This window comes from Manis javanica, chromosome 17 (genome assembly GCF_040802235.1).
Source record: "Manis javanica isolate MJ-LG chromosome 17, MJ_LKY, whole genome shotgun sequence".
NCBI classification, from domain to species: Eukaryota; Metazoa; Chordata; class Mammalia; order Pholidota; family Manidae; genus Manis; species Manis javanica.
In genome coordinates, this window is record NC_133172.1 from 46,845,257 (window position 1) to 46,869,517 (window position 24,261).

Below are 24,261 nucleotides of genomic sequence, written 5' to 3' on the forward strand. Positions count from 1 at the left end.
TCCCAGGCCCAGGCCAGCTCACTCATTTAGAACGAAAACTATAAAACGAACCCAGGGTGTACACCAAAGCCAAATCTGATCAGGGTACTAAAGGATCTGATCTTTTTAAATTGTTATTCCTTAAAGGAAACAACTTTTCCTCTTCCTAGAAACCTATGAAGAGCTCAACCTAGATATCACTCTGTATAATATTTCTTTCTTTCACTGCAAGAAACATGTTATTTAGATAAACCTTCTTCCAAAATTACTTGTTCCTACTCTGGTGGTGAGTGACTTCCCAGTTGCAGATATTCCCTAACTGTCCGATACCATGGGCTGTCCCATGGTACCCTAATTCATCACCTCTCAACACCCACATACGGCTTCTCTCCCCATTCCAGTCCTTAGGAAAGGCACCATCCACTCAGATACCCTCAATACTCTGCACGTCTTCTCTCCTCACCCAGCAACTCGGCACCTCCTCTGGGCCCTGCTTCTACTCATCGGCAGAACCCGGGCCTGTCTCCTTGGCTGGCCTTTACCTCTCCTTGCTGAGCAGCCTCCCGGCTGGCTTCTTGGGCTCCAATCTGACCCAGCAGGGCTCCTCACTCCCCAACCCTGGCAGCCCCCATTTCCACATGACATCCAGAGAAGTCTTGCAGTGGCTCCAGGTATTGGGATCCATCTCCTGTCCCTTCACACTATCCCCAGGTCCTCCCCAGCCACCTCTCCGGGGACTGGCCACGAGTGTCAGGCCTGCAGGTTCTCTCCCTTCTGTGACTTGCCTCTGCAATTCCCTCTGCTCCAGCGCTCCTGCCTCACCCTCTCCTCTATCTCCCAGGATGCTTAAGGCTCCCCAAGGCTCCCCTCAGTAATTGTCCTCTGGAAGCCCTGCCCCCTACTCACAGCCTCCAGATTCACTGCTGTTCTAGATCCATCACTGTCTTATTTACTGCCATCTCTCCCATCAGACCCAGTAATGCCAGGGGCTTTCTGGTCTCCAGGTCCATACAGGAACGCAAAGAATTTCAATGCTTAAGAGCAGGCCTGGGCCTGAATCCAAGTTCCACACCACTTTCTATGGACTACCTACTGTGTGTCTGATAGCACAATACTGCATCAATTTCCATCCAGCTCAACTTAACATCCCTCTGCCCTTCCATGCTGCCTCTTGCCATACCCCACCCACCTCTAATTTCAACTTCCATCTCAAGAATTTTAATCAACCATCCTCTCTGTGTGACTTCACTCCTTCTCAGGTTCTCTCTGCCACCCCAGATACCCCAGGGGGCCTGTCCACCCCTTCCTCCCTTTACATATCCAGATCCAAGTACTCCTGCCACCACCCAGTAAGCCACTCCCTTCCCAGCCATAGAAGCTACCAACTTCCAGCTCTCTTAAGAAACTGAGCTTCTGGATTGATAGTGACTGAAATATTGCTCCCCACCCCAGCCAGCTAAAAGCTCCAGCTTCCCCATGGACATGTACAACTTGACCCTGTTTTGATCTTCAACCTCACACCAGCCACAGCCTCATCCCAGAGCTCACATCTCAAAGTCACAGTACTGGCTGAACCCACGTCTGTGGACCCCCATGGATTCCCTCTATCCACCATTCACTAGTCTCCACGCAGGAGGGTAGGGGGTGGGCGGTGGACAGCAGCCTGGCTGCTACCCACTAACCCAAGGTGAGACCAACCTACCCCATGGAGGATGAGCATTTTTCACATCCTTTTGTAATTGTTAATCAAGCTAACAGTCCCAATCTACCTAAAGCTTATGAATACATGTATGTTCCCACCTGTGTAGACTCTGAGGAAGGATGCAGGTATGGAAATTGGTAAGAGGTGGCCTCTGGGGAGGGGGTCTGGGGCCAGGGAAGAGACAGACGCCCCTATCTGTGAAGATCCTCTTGTATTTCTGTTTTTATTATGTGCAATATTCCTTCATTCTCTTCCTCAATACAGATAGACAGATATAGATATGTACACTGCAGGATCCACATAAAAGAGGGACTTACCACTGATTTTTTCTCTTTTTCATTTTCTCTATCTTTATCTACAAAGAAAAGAAATCAATTTTTAAACCCAGTTTAAGTAATTTACTCTTCTTTCTCCTAATTTTCTAAACCACCATGAAAATAGTCATTTTTATGCTTGCTCCCAGGCCTAAAAACATTTCCCAGTGACACCTCGGGCTCTCCATGAACGCATGGAGGCAGGCTCACCACTGCTGTTTACCTATGTGCAACACCAAGCAACTGCGGCCTGTCCCCTCTAGAGATCAGCTGTGCTCAGCTTTTTTTTCAATTAGTAAATTATACTTACTAATTTTCCACACAACTTATATTTATATTGATTGCTATATTAATAATAGCCTTCACATATGGGTGTCCATCAAGTTAAAACGCAGAGTGGCCTACACTCGGAGCCCATGGATAAGGGTGGGTGGCAGGCATGGGTTTCAGCCAAAGCCTTAAGTTTCTCCTCTAGGCCCAGCGCTGACTTCGTGGCTTAAGGCACAAGTGGTTCTGAGATGCCACTGAACAGCCCTGAGGCTAAAGAACGCTAGAACTTGGCTGTAACTGCGACTTCCATTTATGGGGGTAGGTCTCTGCTCCCAATGAGAGCAGGAAGGCACCGTATCCTAAACTACCCACTACCCACTGGCACCAGCGTGAGCTGGAGGCTGGTTAACTGCAGCCCCCGTCTTCCCCAAAGCCAAAAAACTCGACTAAAGCAGCCCCCTCGCCGCAGGGACGGGGGTTCTTTCTGGGATTTGGGGGGGCTCCCCAAATTTGAACAAGAGACGGGTCCTGAGCCCCACAGCTCCACCCACTCGCTGCCAGCTAGGGTCCTGGGTACCGGCCAGCAACCGCCTCCTCCCCTCCCCGCAGCCGCCCGGAGACGCCCCGGAGGAGGAGTTTCGGGTTCAGGCGGGTCTGGAAGACGAGGGCAAGGAGTGGGGCGGGCGGCCGCTGAGTGCCAAGACGCCGGCCATGAGCAACGTGGAACCGAGAGACGCGTTACCCCGAGGCCAGGCCTGGCGGCGCGGACCCAGGCCTGACGCGGGGCTCCCGGGCCCCAGACGGCGCAGCGCCCCGGCGGCACCGCTCCGCAGCAACCGCAGCATGGCCCGGCCGGCGGACCGGGCCGGCTGGGGTCTCCTTCCTGCGCGTCGGCTCGGCAGCCCAGCCGGCGCCTGCGCACCGCCTACCTGGCCGCGCCGGCGCGTCGGAGCGCCGGCTGGGGCCGGCTTTTAAAGAGACCACGTCGCATTTCACTCCCCGAGAGGGAAATAATTAAAGCGGAGGGGTCTGCCATTTGCAGCCAGGAAATCTTCCCACTAACGGGACGCTATCAGAATGAACCCACGACTTTGCAAGACTCGGGGATGGACGGCCAACAATGCCATCGACTGACTGGTTAATGAATTACCAGGTATTACTTAACTGAGCACCTGTCCTACCCAGGCACCTGGCGCACACGGTGTCATTTATTCTTCCCAATAGTCCTGCAAGAGGATATTGGCACTCTCATCTCCCAGTTGAGCTGATCCTCAGAATCTTAGGTGACTTGTTTAAAATAATCAGAAGCTTTCATGCAGGGAGTGGAGCTGGATTTCAAGCCCACCTAATCTTGCTTCACAGTCTGCGTTCTTCCCTCTGAACGTTGACATTTCCAGGGTAAATGTGTAATAGATACCTCAGAAAGGTGTTTAAAAAAAAAAGACAGCAATCCCAAAATGGGGTCACTTATGGTAAGCCCCAGGTCACCAAACCCAAACTTAATTATATTTTCGCCTCTCCTAGAAATGGAATCTTAAACCAATCAGTTACTTCCTGATCAGCAGTATTTAGGTAATCTACCCAACAACCCCTATCATCCCCTAAAAGAAAGTAACCTTGCAATAACCAACCTGCTTTTTGCCTAGTAAAACTTCCTTGTTCCTCCTCTCTTCTGCCTATAAAAATCTTTCATTTTGTACAGCTACTTGGAGCTCCCTTCTATCTGCTGGGTTGGATGCTGCCCAATTCTAATCAATTTTTGCTCAAATGGACTTTTAAGATTTTTAATATGACTCAGTTTCTCTTTTAGCAAAGGCACAACAGCATTCCAACTGGACAATTAGTGAGTGGGCAGGATGCCTGTAAACCCAATCCATAGTCAGGTAGCAAAAGTTCAGCCCAGGTCTGAGGTAGATGGGGTATAATTCAACACACTCAGGCCCTGAAGCATAACTAAGCTACTGCAGTAAGGAGCAGAGACTGCGTGTGCATGCCCACTCTAGTGATTGGCGGAGGGGTCTCCCACCTCTCCCAGGAATGCAAGATGCTGGCAGTCACCTCTTGGGCAGGAAATGGAAGTCATTTGCAAGAGGGTTCATTCAGCCTCTAGATCTCTTACAGGAAAGCCACAACCCCATCTTGTGCTTCCTGTAATATCTGCCACAAACGTGGCACAGGGCAGGTGTGCCCTCGATAAACAAACTACAGGATTAAGTTCAACATGTTTGTGAGCCACTAGGGATGATGCTGTTAGAAGTACCTACTGATCAGCTTTGTCTGAATGAAATGGACTGAATCTAAGATGGGCAGGATCCAAAGAAGTCTGAATGGACTGTGGGGATGGCCAAATTATCCAAGACAATTTAAAGCACATAAAAGATACCACACATACTTCCCATCCCTGAAAAGAAAGCCTCCGAGATGGTGGAACTATGGCTTCATAGGAGCAATTATGAAAAACACAAATTGAATTCTGAAGGGCCACAAGCTGTTCTTTGAAACAACGAGCACCAGTGGGTGGCAAAAATCAAACTATGAACAAACTGGGCTCACAAACCCAGACTGTAATCCCTTGGGGGCAGGACAGGGTAGAGGCCCAGACCATTAGTTCAGACTATACACCTTCTACGTCTACTGTATGCCACACCCTGGGGACCCTGAAGGTAAAGAAACAGACGGGCAATTCATACTCTTAAATAAATGTATTATGTATCAGCTAGTGATAAATGCTTTGAGAGTGATGGCGGCTACTCTGGACAGAGTGACCAAGGGAAATCCTCTCTAAGGAAGTGGCATTTGGGATGCCCATAGTTTGGGGTGGTGAAATGGCCATTCCTGAACGCCTTTTTCTTCAACTCCCCCACCCACTCCTTTCCTACATTCTCACCTCTTCCACCCTCTGAGAACGCTTCCTGTGGAGAACTGGAGAGCAGTGTCATTGGTACCTGGCACGTCAAGGTAGAGCTAACAGGTGACAGGCCTTCATGGCTCCGGCGGGGCGCATGCGCACTCGTGCACGTGTGCGGGCCGCGGCGAGGGGCGCGTGCGCACTCGTGCACGTGTGCGGGCCGCGGCGAGGGGCGCGTGCGCACACGGAGGCGGGCGCACACGGAGCCGGGAAGCCGGACGAGCGATGTCCAGCAGCCAGGGTGGTTGCAATCGCCGCGCACGAGGCCTGGTGAAGCAGTGCCTCGGAAGAGAGGCCTGCGGGGGAAGTGCTGCAGCAAGGTCTGCCGGCACCATGCAGAACGTGAAGCGGAAGCCGAAGCATCGTCCCTTCTGCTTCAGAGTGAAGGGCCACGTGAAGATGCTGCAGCTGGTGAGGGCCGGCCCACAGGGTGCGGCAGTCTTCAGGCGTGCTCAAGGGCAGTGAGATATGGCTGTAAAGTATGAGGCAGAACCCCCTGCCTTCTCTTTCAAACTTGTTTTTATCAAGGCCTTCCTAGAGGCAAGGCATTTTTCTATGCACCATGGGGGTAGAAAAAGAAATGAGGCACTGTCCTTCCCCTCAGGAGATTTAAAGAACCACGCTCATAAACAAAATCGTTCTGTCTACTGAATGGCCTCCACCTGGATCTGCAAACCAGGTACCCAGGCTACCAGGTGAGGCAGCCACAGTGGTACTCAGGAGCCAGCAGGACAAGAGACTGATGGGTTTGGGTGACTGCTGAGTTTACTTACTAAAAGTCTGAAGTTTGATGTGACCAAGCTCATGGGTGATACAGTCCAGAGCAAGGATGATGGAACTGCCCATTTCTGGGGCATCAGACTTACCAGGAGCACTGCAGTCAGCTCTAGACAGAGGTTCAGATCCACTTGGAGATAATGAATAATTTGGAGGAAGGTGACCTGGCTAGTTAGAGAAGTGGAAACTCTCATAGCAGAATATGTTTAAGGAATTCAAGAAGAGAAAAATGAAAGGAAAAAGTAATTTTTAAATTTTAAAGAGGTGACATATAGGAGAGGGGGTGGAAATAGGTAAAGTTAAAGGAGAACAGCTCTGCTTAATATGAGGAGATACCAGTGAACAAAGATCCCTGCATATTGGGGTGGGAGGGCAGGGGAGACAAACAATAAACACAAGAAATAAAAGATGTAGATTTCCAAAAAGTGCTATGGAACAAGAGAAAAAGTAAAGGCAGGTCAGGAGGTGTAAGAGGAGGAAGGGCTGAGAAGGAGAGTTGCAGGCAGCAGTAATAGAGTGGCCAGGACAGGCTTCCTAGAGATGACATCTCAGCAAAGAACTGAGTAAAGTGAGGGAGGTGTCTACGAGAATATCTGAAGGAAAAGTACTTGAGGCCCAGGAAAATCCAGTACAATGGTCCTGTGGCAGAAATGTACCTTAAGGGTTCAAGAAAGAGCAAGGAAACCAGTGTAGCTTGAGTCGAGTGATGGTGACACTGTGGGAGATGAAGGTTTTGAGTAAAGTTGTATATGATCTAATATTTTAAAAAGTGTATACACACACATCAGCTGCTATACTGACAATAAATTAGTGGTGGGAGGGGGACAGTAAGGGGAGGCTGCAAGGGCAAGGGTAGACCCAAGGAGACCAAGTAAAGCTATTACAGCAATGTGGGCAAGAGATGATAGTGACTCAGACCAGGGCATTAGCAGAGTAGGTTATATGAAATAATCCTACTTGAGATGTATTTTAAAAGTAACAACAGCAAAGTTTGTTGATAAACCCGATGTGAAAGGAAAAGAAAGGAGTCCAAGATAATTCCACAGTTTTTGGCCTAAATGACTGGAAAGATGGAGTTGGTATCCTCCAAAAGCCTGAGGGTGAAACAAACGTAGGCAGAGCATCAAAAGTTCAATTTGGATTTCGTTGTCAGATTAGAGATGTCATTAGACATCCAAGTGGCAATATTGAATAAGCATTTGGAATATGCAAGAGTAGACTTTGAGAGAGATTGGCACTTCAGAAATAGGGGCATTTATAGTCATAAGACTGATGAGATCATCAAGAGATAATGTGGATAAAGCAGAGACCATGGCTTGTGCCCTAGAACACATCAACATTAAGAGGAGGAAGAAATCAGCAAATAAGAATGAAAGGGAGCAATTACGGAAGTAGTAGAAGCCAGGAGTATGGTGTCCTAGAAGCCAAGTGAAAAACTCTAGAAGGATGATCAACTGTGTCAAACACCGATGAGAGTTAAGTAAGATGAGGATGAGAATTGAACATTGGAATTATCCTGTGGATAAATTGAGAAGCAACCCTTTGCTAGACATATAGACAGCAACTGAATCATGGAAGACTCTGAATGCCATGGTGAAAGCTAGGCTCACCATGGGGAGCCACTGAAGGGTTTTTAATAGGTGGATAAATGCATAAACAAATATGCATTTAGAAACTTTACTGGAGTGTCTTTGTCATGTAGTTTAGAGAAGAGGTACTGAAGAGGAGTGGGTTTCCAAAATGTTTTATGCATTAGGTCAGCAGGACCTGATGATTGAGCAGTTGTGGGGAGTGAGTAGGAGTAATGACCTTAGGTTTCTAGGCTGGTGATAAAGTAGATGGTGGTATCAAGCAATTAAGGTAGTGAGGACAGGTGGAAAGGGCAAGGTGAGTTCAGTTTTGGACATGGCAAGTTTGAGATTCCTGGAGGTTTTTCAGATAGAGATTCTAAATGTGTATTTATGTGTGAGATGCTGAGAATATACCTGAGACAGAGACCCAGATTCCTTGAGTGGCTTGTGGACAGAATCTAGAGGAATGCCAGCATTTTAAAGGGATGGGTAAAAGGAGAGCAACCCACCAAGAAAGAATACTGCAGAGCTGTAAGAACTAGGAAAGGTGAAACAGGAGCCAGAGGGGTCGAACAGCAGGAAAAGGACAGCCAATACCAAGTCAGGGGTGCAGTAGGATAAGGATTAAATTTAGTAATTCTGAAATGACTGATGATCTTAGCAAAAGAGTTTCCATACAGTGGTGAAGAAATTTTTGAGATATTAGTGGCATATTTTAAAGAGAACTGGAAACAAAGGCCAGGCGTTAGGAAAGTTAAAAGAGCTATAAATATGGTACCGCAATCACAGGTACTTTTTTAAAAATGGATTAATCAGTCACCAATGCTAAGTCCCACGGTACAGAAAGGTGGCAGAGGTTGGAGAATGAAAAAGTGACCCTTGATTTCACAATCCATGAAATCAAGACCTTGGTTCAATAGAGTAAATGAAGTGATTTGAGATGACATGTTGCTAATAGTAATTATGTTAATTATAAAGAATGAGTTATAATTATATTTACTATGTAATTAAGGTGACCAATTTATAAATTTAAAGGTAGGCTAATTTTACACTAGGAAAGTAATTGAAAGAATTATGAATAAGTAGCTTGTATAGATCTAAGGTTAAAAAGAGTACAGATTTAAAGTTTAAAGGGAGGTAGATGCTACCAGCTGACCAACTGATCATGAATGTCTAGCCAAGGAAGACTCTTAACACGTGTAAAGACAAAAAGATAAGTCCTGAAAAAAATATTAACTTACTTTATTAATAGTAGCCCCTGGTGACCTTTACCAGAGTGGTTTGCCTTGAGTGGACAGGTAACAGTAAAGCCATGGGAAAGGAGAGACAACTGTAATTAGAAGGGCCACCACTGAGTTGAGGAAACCCTGCCAGGGACAAAGAAGGATAATAACAGAATAAGGCTCCTGGAGAGTAGCTGGTGGGAATGGGTGGCAGACCACAACTGGAAAAGATGCCTGGGGCTCTTGTACAGTAAGAAAAGCAAAGGACACAAAGATGGCCAAAGATTCCAATTAATCTGTAGGTAAGGGAGGAGTACCGCGTAAGTACCTCTGTCTGATGGCAGCTGTCTTCACGGGTTAGGTAAAGGCTTGGTCATCTGCACGCTTATGTGTTATGTGTGTCACGGTCCCAAAGTTGCAGGAACAGACAGTCTGCAGAGCACGCCTTCTCTGACTGCTGCCCTCAAGTGCTCCAATGGCAGAAAGCACACAAAGTGCGCCAGCGCAGAGCTTTGTGGTGGGATCCGAGTTCAGGCTCAAAATTTCTGTGAAATCTTCACTTCTGTAATTAAATTTACATTCACTCTATGACATATTGACATTTGGTTTTCAATATTAAAACAATGTTTTAAAAGACCATTAAAGGTAGTGATGATCCAGAGCAGGTACATAGTTGTTTTTTTTCCTGTGGTTCTCTGCACTCCCTCGAACATCACTTTTATCCAAAGCTATTCACATACACTTCCCCAAATTACTCTTAGGAGGCAAGGCTGCCTGTCTGCAGTGAAGGTGTGGCCTGTCACCTTGAAGCAGAGCAAAACGTCCAGCACAGGGGAGCATTAACCCGAGACAGCTAGTCTCGATATTTCCTGTAAATGAGAATTGCCCAAATATATCTATTCTTGCCCTGTCCCCATTGAACCTCCTCCTATTTCTTTTTAATAACTACTTTTCTAAGTTATTAGGGTTTTTAAGTTTGATTAGTTACGTTCAATAATTCCTTCCTGCCTATAGTTATCTGCATATATAAAACATTCCAGAATAAGGACAATTTACCTTTCCCACACTATACATCCATTCAAAATATAAGTTGCACCTCTTAAAGCCACAGTTCAGAATGAAAATGCTTCATTTCAAGAAATTATTAAGCAAATAAGCTTCATAGACCAGAAGCAATAACATAATAGGCCAGCCGTTGCATACAGATATGTGAGATTTTTTTCCTGAAAGTTACCACTTTCTCTCTTAAAGTGTGCACTGCTCTAAGTTTTATTAATTGCATTTTAGTAACATAAAGTTGTTTGATTTACAATGCAGACTACTACACATTGTCTCTTATATTATTAAAATTGAGCATTCTGACTTCCCAGTGTACCATTCTACATTGTCTTCCACATAATACATCATCCACTCCTAACCAGATGAGTTCTCCCTCCAACTACATTTAAGTAAAAAGTGAAATAAGCCTGTTAAGTAGTTAAGTGATTGGCATATCATAGGTTAAGAGAACATTAGCCATCATTGTAAACCACACACAATATATAGGTGTCATTTTACTGTGGCAGTTTGATTTCCTAGAAGATAAACCCTGAATAAATTTGTTTAGTAAAATGGAACTTTCAAAATCTTTAGAGAGCTCATTCATTTTTTTGGTGATTTTCAGTAAAGTTGACCTTTTTATTCTGCTTTTTCAGGATATTATCAACTCACTAGTAACAGCCATATTCATGATAATCATATCTGTGTTGGCACTGATTCCAGAAACCACAACATGTTCAATCTTTGGAGGGGTAAATGGAAGTCTTTCTGGTTTCTTCCTTTAGGTTTGGTCATAATTCAGATTTACCTGAAAAATAGGTCCAAGAACAGAAAACCATACTGTACTCATTCCTGGAGCTCTTACGCCAGTACACAGACAGTCCCTAGTGGCTTAATATTTTTTGTGTGAATACTTGACTTGATTAACATGAAGGACTATGACTTCACATAGTCCTGAAGTTAAACAAATAAAAAGGTTCCGATATATTTCTCATAGTTTGTAGGTCTAGACTAGACTTAGAAAACTAGACTGAGAAAACCTACTGGGATCAGTTACAACATTTAGCTCTGAGAAACCTGATGTCAAGCAAAAAAAACCATGGATGAGTTTTATAGCTCTCCCTTTTAAAGAAAAGGATACATACCACTTGCTAAGATGAGACAGACTGTTCTGAGCTCAGTTATTTCTTGTCCAGATCCTTCTTCTGGTGGAATATAATAGATGTATCATGATATGGTAACAGTAGTAGGAAGCCTTGTAACTAAAGGATTATTTTGAACACTGCTTGAAGGGAAGCAAATCAGCTTAATCAGACTTTATCCTGGAAGGCAAACCAAAAAAAAAAAAAAAAGTCAAGTAATTTATAGTTCTATGTGATATTCTTCTGAGATTTGTTATAGGATGTTCAAAAACATTTGGCTTTTCTAGGTTCTGATCTAGAGAAGTAAATCAGAAGGTTCTTAAATCTAACCCCGACTTCATGTCTTTCCATAGTAGGAGACACTTAGGAAAATGGACCACCCTCAGCCACATACATCAGAACCCATGGTTTTTCATCTCCCTTATTAGGCCCTAAACAACCTCATAGGGGATGGGAATTATTCTAAACATGAGATAGCACTGTGACAGCAATTTCCCCCATTGTCTTTAAAGATAATCTTATCCTTCTACTATGGAGAAAGAGGGTCCAGGCAAGGGATTTACTTTCGTTCATTTTCTTATTCATTCTTTAATTCACTTTGGTAGGTGCTGACAAAGGATAGAGCTGTGCTGTCCAATGCAGTAGCCACTAGCCACATGTGGCTACTGAGCACAGGAAATGTAGCTGGTCTGAACTGAGATGAGTTGTACATGTAAAATACACACCAGATTGCAAACATTTACTACCAAAAAGAAATGTAGAATGTTTTATTAATAACTTTATTATACTGAAAACATGTTAAAATGATAATGTTTTGGATATATCAGGCTAAATAAAATATATTAAAATTCATTTCACTTCTTTACTTTTATTTTTTAAGTTTTCTGTCTTTTTTTTTGGTATCATTAATGTACAATTACATGAGCTACATTATGGTTACTAGACTCCCCCCATTATCAAGATCCACCACATACCCCATTTACAGTCACCATCCATCAGCATAGCAAGATGCTATAGAATCACTACTTGTCTTCTCTGTGTTGCACTGCCCTCCACTTCTTTACTTTTTAATGTGGCTATTAGAATAGTTTAAATTAATTATATGGCAATGGGGTATGGGGGGACTCGATAATAAGGGTGAATGTAATAACCACATTGTTTTTCCTGTGAAACCTTCGTAAGAGTGTATATCAATGATACCTTAATTTAAAAAATAAATGAATAAATAATAAAGAAGAGTGAAAAAATTAAAAATTAATTATGTGGCTTACATCGGTGACTTTCATATTTCTTTGGATAGCATTGCACTAGAATGTGAGCCTGCTCTATCCTCAAGTTACTTAGAGCCTAATACAGGAGGCATAAGTGCAAACAGCTGTATACAAGCTATTGCCCGAGTACTGCAGAGCACAGAAAAGAGGAACCAACTACCTCTCTCTGGCGGTGGAATCAAAGTTTACCAAGAATAAGGGAGGAAAAGAATATGGTTCCAGGTAGAGGAACCAACCACTTGCAGAGTATTGGAATCATGGAAGGACAGGTAGGAGGTCTCAGTGTGGTTAGAACCTAGGAAGCCAGGTTTGAGATTCAGAGTGGAAAAGGATGCGTACCTGGACCAGATGCCTGACTGCTGAATGGAGCTGACCAAATAGCATGCAAGAGGTGCCATCCCCTTTCTCCAGCCCTGGCACCAGTTCTCAAACAGCCATGAGAGTACCTAAAGACCACGTTCTAGTTTATTCCATTTACCTCAGTTTTATTTTCCTAAGTAGATGTAACCGCTGAGAGTTCACTTTGCACCATCTTATCACCCCAGTTCCCCAACGCTTTTATTACAGCTACTATCACCATGGCTTAATCTTGAGCTGGTGTGAACTTTGACCTTTTCTTCAGTAAAGTTTGCAACAGAAAGTCAGTTAAACATTGGGGATAGAAAGTTGATAACTAAATATCGTTGGCAGAGCATTAAATGGTACATCCAGGAACAAATTAAGAGATCCAGACAAGTATTTATTTCACAGCCTACACCCATTCAATATTTTTTCTACTCACTTAAATTACCTTTCCCTTTTCTTAGGCATGTACTGGGAAATCTGGGGAATGAGAATAAAATGAGCTCTGAGGTCTCTTCCCATTTTGGTATTAGGTGCAATGTGGGGAGCCATCCCAGGACCGTAGCAGGAGAGGAAGCTGGTGAGCAGACCACTTAAAATCTGTGTGAACGACTGAAGTCCATACCATGGACACAGCAGTAACAATGTATCTTTTCCATGTGTTTGAATTCCTGGCAGCGATGTGCTGCTTCACGGAAGGAGCCCTTATTTACCAGACGCTTCTATTTAATCCAAGTGGTCCTTCTCAGAAAACTGCTATTCATGACAAAATAAAAATTCTGTAATTTTATCTTCCTTTTCAATTGATGCTAAATATTAAACCTATCTTCTTTATTCTTCCACGTGTTTTCTGCAGTTGTTCTCATTTTAATCTCAATATGGGAGCTGGAAGAAGAGATTTAGGAACTCTGCACCCAGAGCCCACCCTTACTGTTAACCTCCATGCGAGCTCCGGGAGCACCCGGATGGGATCCGGTTTTCTGTTCCCGGGCCTGGGTGGCAGAAAAGAGGGAGCCGAGACCACCCTAAATGGTCTGCGGAACCCCGTTCCTGGCTGGCTGGCAGGCAGCACGGAAGTGCTGGGTTGCAGGCACACTGAACTCCCAGGCGAAGCAGTGGCATCGCGTGCGGGGGCGACGAGGATGGCTGGCTGGAGGGCTTGCTTTGCCCGCAGGCCGGGAGGACTGCGTGCGCGCGAGGGATAGGCTGCCAGCGGCCGCTGGGGAGCAGCGCGGACTCTCGGGGAAAGCCGGCCGCGCTGGCTCAAAGCCGCAGGGCCGCCCTGCCACGGCCAGGCCCGGGGGTCCCCCCCGGATGCTGTACCGCCAAGGCACCATCAGGGAACCTGCATTCCCCGCAGCAAACGCGGGCGCGTCCTGTACACCTGAGCGTCCAGCACCTTCGGCGCACTCAGAGCAGCGCCCGGGGCCGCGCAGACCGCCGCCTCGAGGACTCCCACAGGACCCCCAAAGCGGGCTCCCATTGCACAAGTACCCCTCGAGCGCACAGGAGAAAGCGGCCATCCAAAAGCGTGCGGAGGGCCGGGCCAAAGTCCCCCTCAAACTCAGGGACATCTTCGAGCAGTTTTTGTTCTTCCTCTCGCCCACGGGAGGGCTGAAGATCCCGAGGCTGGAGACCCGGCCGGGCGGACGCAGGGAGTGGTTCCCGGGGGCCACCTGGGGAAGGCTTCCCTGATGCCCGGGGCGAAGCCTTTGTTTCGCCTCACCTCTCCTTTCTCTCTTCCTTTGCTCTGGCACACAGTCAACCCTTACTACCAAATTTGGCTTTTTTCCCCCGTCTTAATTTTCTATTTCTCAGGTTTTCCCAATTAGAGAAGCAATGAAGGTAACCGCAGAAATGTGTAAATTAGCAAACAAAAATAACAGACTTGACCAATAAAACTGATAAACCACTGGCCACTGTAATGGGGAAAAACAGGGAGAGGACATTGTTATTAACCAGAAAAGGAAAATAATCACAAACACTGATGAAACTGAAAGGATCCACAAGAAGACTTTGGAAAACAAGTGAATTCGGATAATCGGAAATAGCTGATTTTCTAGAAAAATGTAAATTGTAAATTACCAAAAACCTGAACAGACCAATATGAACACAGAAGAATATGAGAACTTATCAAATGAGTCTCTTTCAGAATGTATTAAGCCCACATTTTTTAAAGGTTAACTTTCAATAGGACATAATTCTGATACTACTCAAACTTTTTCATTGAGAATGAAGAAATACTTGTAAACTATTTTTACAAAGTCAGTATAACACTAATATAAAACCTAACCAAGTTCAGAAAAAGAAAATGACATAGAAATCTTACTGCATCAAAGCTGCAAGTATTAATACATTAGCAGAAAATATGTATCAGTACTTAAAAAAATACACCAAGAAGAAGAAATGTAAGGATGATTCCCTATCGGGACTCTATTAAACTAAACTAATCCACTATATTATAAGTAAAAGGAGAAAAAATTAAAAGATTATATCAAACAGTGTAAAGAACATATTTGACAAAATTCAGCATTCATCTCTGATTGCGAAGAGAGGAAGAAGAGGGAGAAAAGGAAGAGGGGGAGGAAAGAGTAAAATAAGAACAGAGACTTTCACTGACATTATAAAAATAACTCAAAAGTCAGTGTCATAAATTATTAAACATCAGAAATATTTCCATTAAAATGAGGAACAAAGATGATGCCCACTATCAATGCTGTTATTCAATATTTTTCTGGACTATTAGGCATCACAATTAGACAAGAAAAAGAAATGAACATTTGAAAAGAGACAAATAAATCAATTCTTTCAGCTGATATGATGGTATATCTTAAGCACTCTAAATCAACCAAGAAACTTTAGAACAAGATAATTTCTACTAATTCATTAGTGTACATGAGCAAACAAGTACTTAAAATAGAAGAAAATATTTCTCTTTACAACAAATCAAGACAAAATATAAAAGATTAAATTTATTTGAAAGACCTATATAAAGGAGACTTTAAAACTCTACTGAAAGCTATTTAAAAACCACTACAATAACTGGAAAGACATACGTTCTTCTTGAATAGTAAGACTAAAATCTTTCCAAATTATAAGTTAAATGAAATCCCAATTAAAAATATGTCAGGCTTAGTTTGGGGGAACTTGACCAAGACAAACATGGGAAATATAAACAGTCTGCAAATGAATGCTGAAAGGGAAATTAGGTCGGACAATAATACAATATAAAATGAACTGCCTGTTATTTCAAAAGTACTAGAGAAGAAATCAGCAGTCTCAAAAGGGACCGGAATACATTTTAGAATGTAGTAAATGATAAAGGTTGGGAAAATACTGGTGTTTCCCAATGAATGATGTTAGGGATAACAAGCAGGTGTTTGGAAAGCAAGCAAGCTGGGGCTCTGCCTCACTCTTTCTACCAAAATCACTATATATATGTATTACATATACTTATGGTCTTTTGTACTTATGTACCTTTATAGACATAAAAAATATGTACATATTTTACCTGTATATACATCTTTCCAGTATGAAGTATACACTGTTAATGTGGTTACTTTTTTTATCAGAATAACCAGTTTATCATCATATAACAGGAAGAATAATTGTCACATATGCCAGATACTTGTGTTTATGAATAACTTAGGGAGAACAAAATCTATCTACTCATAAAGGGAGTTAGCAAGGAAGATTTTCTTCTGGGCCTAGACTAGGTAGAGGAAAAAAATGTCTTCCCTTAGAAGTTATAAGCATAGGCCCACCCTCATGTGGATTTGATAAACAGTGGTTACTTGTAAGGAGATAAACTAGGGTTGGATTGAGAGAGAAGAAAAAAAACTGGTGTTATTTTTTATCCTTCTACACAGTGTGCATTTTTATTATTTGCATTTGTTATTTCACTTCTTAAAAATGTAAGAAACTTAAAAAATAAAATGTATGTGCAAAACAATACCAGCAATTGCAATATAATCAGACATATTCTGATGGTGTATGATTTTGTTTTGTTTTAATAGCCTCTGTGCATAAAACAATCCTGTTTCTTTTATTACAGGGCCTTATCATAGGAGCATTAGCTTATTTCACCACCAGTGAGGCCCCTGAGTTGCATGTAGCAATCACAGTGCTAGGAATCTTCATCGTTCTTTTTTTTATTCTACTATATGTGCTAACCCTTCACCACTTGCTGACATACTTTGGCCCTTACTTGTAAGTGTTCATTTGCTTAATTCAGGTATAAGCTTTGCCTCGGTCCCAGGGTAAAGACTGCCTTTAAGTGAAAACAAGAGCTATCTCTCTGTACAAGGACACAATTGAGCTGTGACAGTTAGGGTATTGCCCTAGTCCTAGGGGAGAAACTTTACTAATACCCAGAAAGATTCCTTAGACCCCTCTGTCTACAAGATAACCAATGTACACACCTGCTTCCATCTCATTTTGATAATGAACACATGGTACTTTTCAGCTTGTTCTAAAGAAAATTCTAATTTGTATATTCAGTGGGTGAACACATTTCTCACCTATTGCTTGTAAAACAGCACATGCTTCTACTTTTCAAGCAGCACCCTCTCTAAAGGATTACCAACATCCTCCCAAAAATACATGGCTGAATTGTAGAAAATTGTCACGCATAACCACAAAGATAGCAGGAATCAGCCTTTTCGGGGTGTTAAGTGTTCATACTCTCAAAGGAGTGCCATGTGGTGGAGTACTCAGGAAGAGACACTGCATAGCCTTCTTGGATAGATTTTTCCATTATTTCATATTCGTTACCAGTTGAGACATTCCCAAAGCTAATCCCCACATCTCAGGTAATTCCTATTTACTGTGGAGCCTGAGGCTCTGCTTCCTCACAGACCAGAGAACTACATCTTTGTCCAGATACAGACATGTGCCCTGTCTTCAGCCCTGCCACCTTACTGGCTATGTGAACTTTAGCCCCAGTTGCACACTGGAAATTCAGCAAACAAAAAGTGTGGCAATAATAACTGCCTCATAGGGTTCCTGCAACATTTAACTGCATTTAAAGCAAATAACACAATGCTTGGCACAAAGTAAATATTCACTACAAAGTGCCCATTAGACCCCATAAAGTATTTGGGTTGCTTTTAACCATTTTTGTCTCATACTGTGAACAGTCCTAACTCTGAGCTCAGGCCTTTTCCAGATCCCGTTTCCTTATAATACCTTTTATAAACTGAAGGTAGGATTGGTTGTTATTAAGCAAAAACTCAAAAGTATTTTCTTCAAGTGTGTGAGGGAGTTTCTTAAAAGGCTGCTGAGAGCTCTCTGTCCCACAAAGTGCCGAGTAACAGGAAGCGAAGCAAAACATGAGCAACTCTAATTGGACATATGGAAGACCCTCTTGTTATGGAGAGGTTTCTAGGGGAAACTGAAATCTCTGTCCATGGAGATTTTCAAGAAGGAAGATAAAGCAACTGTTTTTGAGTACATACCATGTGCCAGATACTTTTTCATACATATATTACCTTATTTAATCCATCAACAACCTGGTGGGGTTACAGTTATCCTGGACTCCTGTTGAACAGATGAAAAAATTGGATTAAAGAGATTCTACTGCCCAAGGTTATATACGGGCACATGGGAACTCAGATTTGAGCCCAGGTCTGTCTAACTCTAAAGCCCAGATTCTTTCCAGACTTTATGCCCTATTGCCTTGTGACAGTTTCGCAATCTCCACCCTCCCTACATCTTTGTCCTCCTCAGATTCTCTAAGTTTTATGTTCTCTGCATCTTCTGTTTCCTCATGTTGAACTGGTTACCCTGGCGGAGGGGAGAGGCCCTTGGGGGTGGGTGACTGAGGGCTCCCAGCATCAAAGTCAGCAGCTACAGTCAGAAGGACAAGAGCTCTCTGAGAAAGGTCCAGTGCCAGCAAGCTGGAGCCAGAGAGGGCCTCAAGGCGCCATGCTCTGCTGTAGGGTCCAGGGGAGGTGTCCAGGAAGCGTCTTGGACAGAGGCAAGATCTGGGGTCTCCTAAGCATGAAGACGAAGGTCTTGTGAAAGGAGCTGGTCTCACAGTGGCTACAGGCCAGTTTTGTAGAGTTGCAAGCCTTTGGTCAAGTCTGATAACGGCAGACCCCCTCTCCCTACCTCTGTCCTTGGGTGAGAACATTCTCCATTCTCTTTTCCTTGGATGGATATGGAAGCCTAGCACATGATTCAGAGCCCCTGTCTTTTTTCTTGCTATTGCCCTCCAAGGTGTGGGCCAGAGACTGGAACAGCCCATGGGCATACCTGGTGAGCTCCCAGGAGCTTCATAGTTGGGAAACTCTGTCTTAGCAAGAAGATTGCCCAGTTATTTTGATGCTCAACCAGCCAGCAGTACACATACCAATCACCACAGTTGGTCAGATGGTGAGTGATGTAAAAGACCAATCAAAACAGGATCCAAAACTATGTTCTCTTCTCCTATTGAGTCCCTTCCTTTCTAATCTGCCCTTTCAGATCCTATAAGACAAAGGATGTGTACATGTAAGATTTCTCAGAAGGGTAAATAGCTACCACTGAGTGGTAACAGGGAGGCCTTGGCACAGTAGGGAATATGGGTTGGTGGTGACAGCATTGGTGCCTAAGAGGTGACAACTTGACACTTCATAAAGTAAGTGACCTGGTGATGTGTGGGCATCAAGCTATGGGAGTCACTTGGGACCTTACAGAAAGGCCAATGTGGGAAGCCAGACAGCACATGGCCTATTTTCACACTAGCTTGTTTAGGGCTCTGCACAGGCTCAAAGACCTGCCCACACACTAAAGGTACCCAGCGCATACAGCTGCCACTTTCTTTCAGTCCATCTCTCCAGGTAAGATGGTTTGGTGCCCAGGAGGTATAGGATTAGGGTAAGGAGTACTGATTTTAGGTGGCGATTTCCTTAAAGGCTCACACAAGAATGGAGTTCCTTATTCCCCCATTCCCATTCTTCTTTGGCAAAGGGCTAAGGATGGAAGTCCCCAGGAGGGAGATAGAAAGTGTGATAAATCAGGGCTTCAGACCTTCAGCAGGGTGGCATCCAAGAGCTCTGGCCTCACATACAGAGGGTCTGCTGAAAGCCGTGGACTCTGGGACCATAATTTGATAGGGCTCTTTCTCTGGAGAGATGGTAGGGGCTGGGCTCAGGTGCCCAGTCTCAACTGCAGCTCTTGCTTCTGTGAAGGCTGTGCCAGGGACCCCGACATCCACGGGGAGGGTGGAGGTCCACCCCAGCCAGCCTGACTCCTCAGCATGTGTCTGCATCAGAGCTAGTGAGAATACAGCTTTCCTCACCCCAAATGTGGTTGGGTCACTGGCTTCATTTTTAAACTTCTTACCAATTTTACCCTCCATAGTCTAGTGTCATCTGTCAATGTAACCAAGAGAATTATGAATTATAATTATTGTCTTTTGAATATTCCATGTTTTAATAGATCTATATTGTAAAAAAGAAAAACCTATCTAATATGGTCAGAGAAACTGAGTTCCAGTCAAGCAGATTTTTGCCAGTAGAAAACAATTTTTTAAGAAAACATAATAAACATATTTTAAACTACCAGCAATATCTTTACATTTATAAGAAGTATCAGCTTTAGAAATGCCTCCTTCACATAAGATTAATGAAAAACAACAGTTCTGGTGATTTCTGGTTAGGCGCTGCCATCTATTTGGAGAACTCCAGGTACAAACGGAACTATGAAAGTAATAGCTAGTTGAACACCATGTAATGTTTATTATATATAAGTGCCTGTTACAAATACCACATTTTGTGAAATAAATTGTAAATGTTTTACACTAATATTCAGTGATTTTAAAAATAATTATTCACTATTAAAGCATCTTTTTCTTTCCCAGTTATAATTCTACACAACTTTGTCTCAGAGAACAATTTGGGAGCTTTATGGAAAAATAATTGTCAAGTAACAAACCCACCTCTCATTTTAGTCAGAGGAGACTACTTGACTCAATAGGGTATTTAGTCAAAGGGGAAAGAAAAAGATGATGAGTAAGGATTATGGCATTTATGGAGAAACCGTAAATTCTATAGCTCATGGCTTTCCACTATAGTTATAATCTCATCCCGTCAGGGAGAACATCTCTCTCTCTCTCTGTCGAAGATGAGGCCAACAAGAAGGTTTGTGTCTAAGGCAAAAATTTCTCTGGGTGGCAGGTGTTAGTCAGGAGAAGACCCTTGGACACTCAAGTCAAACCACTGAGGGTAACGGCTGGGTAACCTTCAGCAAATTGCTTACCCAACTCTAAGTTGAGGATAATGGGGGTTTGTTGTGAGACTCAAATGAGATCACATATTAACTAACACCTTGGCATAGGATGTGACACACAGTAAGTACTCAAGAGATGTGAGCTACAAGAGAAATGTTAGATAAAAGGTAAACACTAGCTCCAAGGGGCAGTTCGGGAGACTTCTTGGCAAGTGAGAACCAGAATAAACTAACTACTTCCAGCCCTCACCAGCCCTGCTCCACATCCCCTTTCTAGCATCCCCCACCAGACACCCAAATAATGGACATCAATGCCCTTCCAAAAAGAGCCCTGGATAGTAGTGTGCTTCCAGGAGGCAATTTACGTTCCACACAGGGTGCCTTTCTAGCCAGACTCAACAGGAAGAGCACCTCGAGTTCACAGGAAGTTTACTATCTGTGCACATTTTGAGGGCAAATATCATGAATCTATATTGTGATCTTCTGCTACCCACTAGATGCTGGGCATCTCAACTAATGCTTTCAGATTCATTATGCCATTTAATCCTCAGACCAACCCAATTGGTGTAGAATCGTGGGTAATGTGACATAATATAGAGTTCCAGAATCATTATCCCCATATTAAAAATTAGCGTGTTGGCATAGGGGGTGATAAATCATGCCCCAGGTCACACATCTAGGAATTGGCAGGCCAACAGAGTTCATGGGCAAAAATTACTCCCATTTGTCCCATACCATTTTGACCTTCCATGACCCCTTCCACAGAATATGCCAAAATGGATGCTACACTTCAAACTGAGGCACATAGTTCATCTCCTTCTTATTTGGATGTCCCTGACGGGAGGAGTTGTGAGTTGAGTTCTGACACTACTCCTTGGCAGACAGTCAACCTTAGGCAATTTAATAAACCTTTCTAAGCCTCTGTTAACTTCCCTTAAAATGGAGATCATAACAATACTGACTTTAGGGGGTGTTTGTGAAGGTTAAATGAGATGGCTGGGAAATGTGTAGCACACTGAAGAGCTCCCTTAGAACCAGTATAATCTGGATGGCAGCGCTCCTGGCTGTGTTTGGGTGAGCACGTGAGGCAGGGTGACACTACCAAGTCAAGCCCTAACACTTAAAAACTTGAAATGTTCAAATTGGGCGTCTGGGCCATATCATATTTATATCACACTGGGCTTTTGCCCCTCTGAATACTGGTGCCACTAACACCTCTGCTTATACTCAGGAGTGTGTCATGCCTGCACCCCCCCCCCCACATACACATACCCTTTATTTAGCATACAAAGAAGCAGATCCGGCTAACAGTTAAAGAAGCCAGCACTGAAATCCAGAAGAAAAGACACAAATAGCTCTAGATGTCTGGGCAGACTCAGTTCTGGCTATGCCTTAGGAAGGAACAGAAGTCCGCATCACAGGCATTCACTCTTGAATACCAGACCTGCTTCTCAGATGGGTTCCTGCCTTCTTGGGATGTGAGAACCTACAGAATAAATATGACCCAACCTCCAGAGTATCAGTCCTACGTGCATATTTGGGAGTAGAATTAAGTTAATAAAGTGGCGATCTAAGATTTTATTTCATTAAACACATAGTATCAAAATTAAATACTAATCTTTTTTAAATACTAAAATTAAATTTAAAACAAATATTAAAACAAATGTGTTATAGAATAGAATGCAGAATTTACATTAATTTTTAAATGCAAGACTTCAAAAAGTCACATTTATGGAGGACTAGTTTGGGCTAGGCCCCTAGACCTCTAGGTTTTTTCATGTTCGCTATCCTACATGCCCTTTAAGAAAAACCTGGTGGAAAAATTACTTTTTTAATGATGTTCTTTATGATCATTTTTTTCTTCATGATGTTCTTTAGTGAAATTAAACCAATTTCTGCTGACAAAATCCTATCTAGGACCTTAAAATCACACAAACTCATGTCTCTGAAAGATGGAAGAATTATACTCCTGGGGTTCCTCTTAATATTCATCAAAGGGGAAGTTTTAAAAAGGCAACCATCCTCAGATGGGTAATTGGCCAATTTAAATATTTCATGGAATTACATTTTCATGCAAAATTGACAATTTCAATTCGGTTTTATGGGATCTTATCAACAGTTTCATTACAACCATGTTCCTTTAAATAGTTGCCTTTGGCAATGCAAGGACAGAAGGTATTTCTTCTATGTTGGAGGGGTAAGTAGACACCTTCATGACTCCACTTAAGATCAGTATTTCAAGAGTGTTTGAAAAAGGAAACTGACAGACCAGCATTATTCATCTGCAGAACATCCCTACCGCCACTCCTTCTCCTTCTTCTACTGACTTCAGAAGACATGAAGTTGCACAAAGTCTGAGCTCATGAAAACCTTCATTCTAATACTCATTCTCCAAGTAGGTACAAAAACAAGTCTGTGGAACCCCTTTTGAGAATGTTGCAATAAGATGTTCTTGTCTATATATAGGACTTCGACTTTTCTGGACTAGAGAATTATATTTTCAAACTACATTAAAAGAATGATTGTAGGAGGGAAAACAAGGGCATTGTCAAAAGGTAGTGACCAGCCTACTCAGGATGGCACCTCCTGACTTATTTTTACTATCTTTAGTTTTACAGATGTAAGAACTGAGGTTAAATACCCTGCCCTGGGTCACAAGGCTGGTGGTGGGTCACAAACTGGGACTCAAATCCTCATCATAATGAAGAGTGCAAGAAATGGCAGATTAAAAGTTTGGAAGATGGAGGGTTGGGCGTGGGGAGTTGAAACTGTGGCTTAAAAAGTTAAGCAATGCAAACAGAAATTCATCCAGAAAAAAAACCTTCAAGTCCTTTGAATTCATTCCATAATCAGTCAGTCCCATTGGATTACACAGGCCTGAGCCCAGCATGAGGGATAGTCCCCTCCCACCTGGGGAGCTCACAGCTTAGCTGGGGCAAGACCTACCTAGGAAGTGTTCATTAAAGCAGCCAGGGATTAAGTGGCCATAAAGACAGGAAACGGGTTGCACCAAGAATCTGGGTGCTGTGAGTTGCTGGTCCCAATCTGCTAACTCAGCCACCAAGCCTTCTCCTACCTGCCAGGGGCCCCCACCTCCTGGGCTCCATCACTTCTTACCTGGATGGCAGGAGCCCCCACACGCCCCCCGTCTCCCTGCCTCTGGCCTGGTTTGCTTTTCATTCACCTCATACCTACTTGCAGTGGCTTTCTGAGTCTGAGACCTCACCTCTGGATACAGTCCCAGATCCTGAGCTCCTCAGCTTCATCTCTGCCCTCTCCCCCAGCTCCAGAGGTGTCACCAGATTCCTTGGGGACCCCAGTCCACCTAGAGTTCTCTTCCTCCCAGGTGGTGCCCTTGGGAAAGATCTCCTTCCTGCAAACATAGACCAAGCATCCTTTCCACTAAGGGGCCTTCTCAGGACCCCACCCCGACCCAGAGCCTCCTAAGGCCAGGGCTTTTCTCTGGCTCCTCAGGCATCAAGCAAGGTCATCATTACCGGGAGCAACACTCAC

At 43.6% G+C, this 24,261-nt stretch overlaps 3 protein-coding genes across 9 annotated transcripts in view; 2 read left to right on the top strand and 1 right to left on the bottom strand.

The window, feature by feature from the left end:
• Nucleotides 1-24,261, bottom strand: part of TK2 (thymidine kinase 2) — a 49,502-nt gene that overhangs the window by 24,812 nt on the left and 429 nt on the right. For 4 of the 7 annotated variants that reach the window (XR_012126655.1, XR_012126658.1, XR_012126656.1 and 1 more), the window contains exons 1-2: nt 3,008-3,304; nt 1,999-2,036 (exon numbers count right to left, since the gene is read on the bottom strand). Coding sequence is in view for 3 of the 7 variants with exons in the window: in XM_073225893.1 (XP_073081994.1) it covers nt 1,999-2,036; nt 3,008-3,110 (141 nt within the window). In the remaining 4 variants the exon portion in view is untranslated. Of the gene's footprint in view, nt 1-1,998; nt 2,037-3,007; nt 3,305-9,072; nt 9,307-10,927; nt 11,105-18,026; nt 18,076-24,261 lie in introns of those variants that run through there. The other 3 variants (XM_073225895.1, XM_073225894.1, XM_073225892.1) reach the window with 3 other exon arrangements.
• On the top strand, nt 5,308-13,325 carry CKLF (chemokine like factor). The gene is made up of 3 exons (XM_017649165.3): nt 5,308-5,584; nt 10,439-10,553; nt 13,216-13,325. Exons 1-3 carry the CDS (start codon nt 5,399-5,401, stop codon nt 13,320-13,322), a joined length of 408 nt encoding a protein of 135 aa, XP_017504654.3. The 5' UTR covers nt 5,308-5,398; the 3' UTR covers nt 13,323-13,325.
• Nucleotides 13,337-24,133, top strand: CMTM1 (CKLF like MARVEL transmembrane domain containing 1). Its single transcript, XM_073225612.1, is given in 4 exon segments — nt 13,337-14,168; nt 16,591-16,730; nt 16,733-16,746; nt 23,987-24,133. Coding segments are annotated over 4 exon segments (903 nt in total). The 5' UTR covers nt 13,337-13,566.

What these genes read in the sequence shown, in the direction of transcription:
- CKLF (XM_017649165.3), top strand. Translation starts at nt 5,399, where the DNA reads ATGTCCAGCAGCCAGGGTGGTTGCAATCGCCGCGCACGAGGCCTGGTG. An exon ending in ACGTGAAGATGCTGCAGCTG is followed by an intron (nt 5,585 to 10,438) that starts GTGAGGGCCGGC and finishes CTGCTTTTTCAG; the next exon opens with GATATTATCAACTCACTAGT. An exon ending in GGTAAATGGAAGTCTTTCTG is followed by an intron (nt 10,554 to 13,215) that starts GTTTCTTCCTTT and finishes AATTCCTGGCAG; the next exon opens with CGATGTGCTGCTTCACGGAA.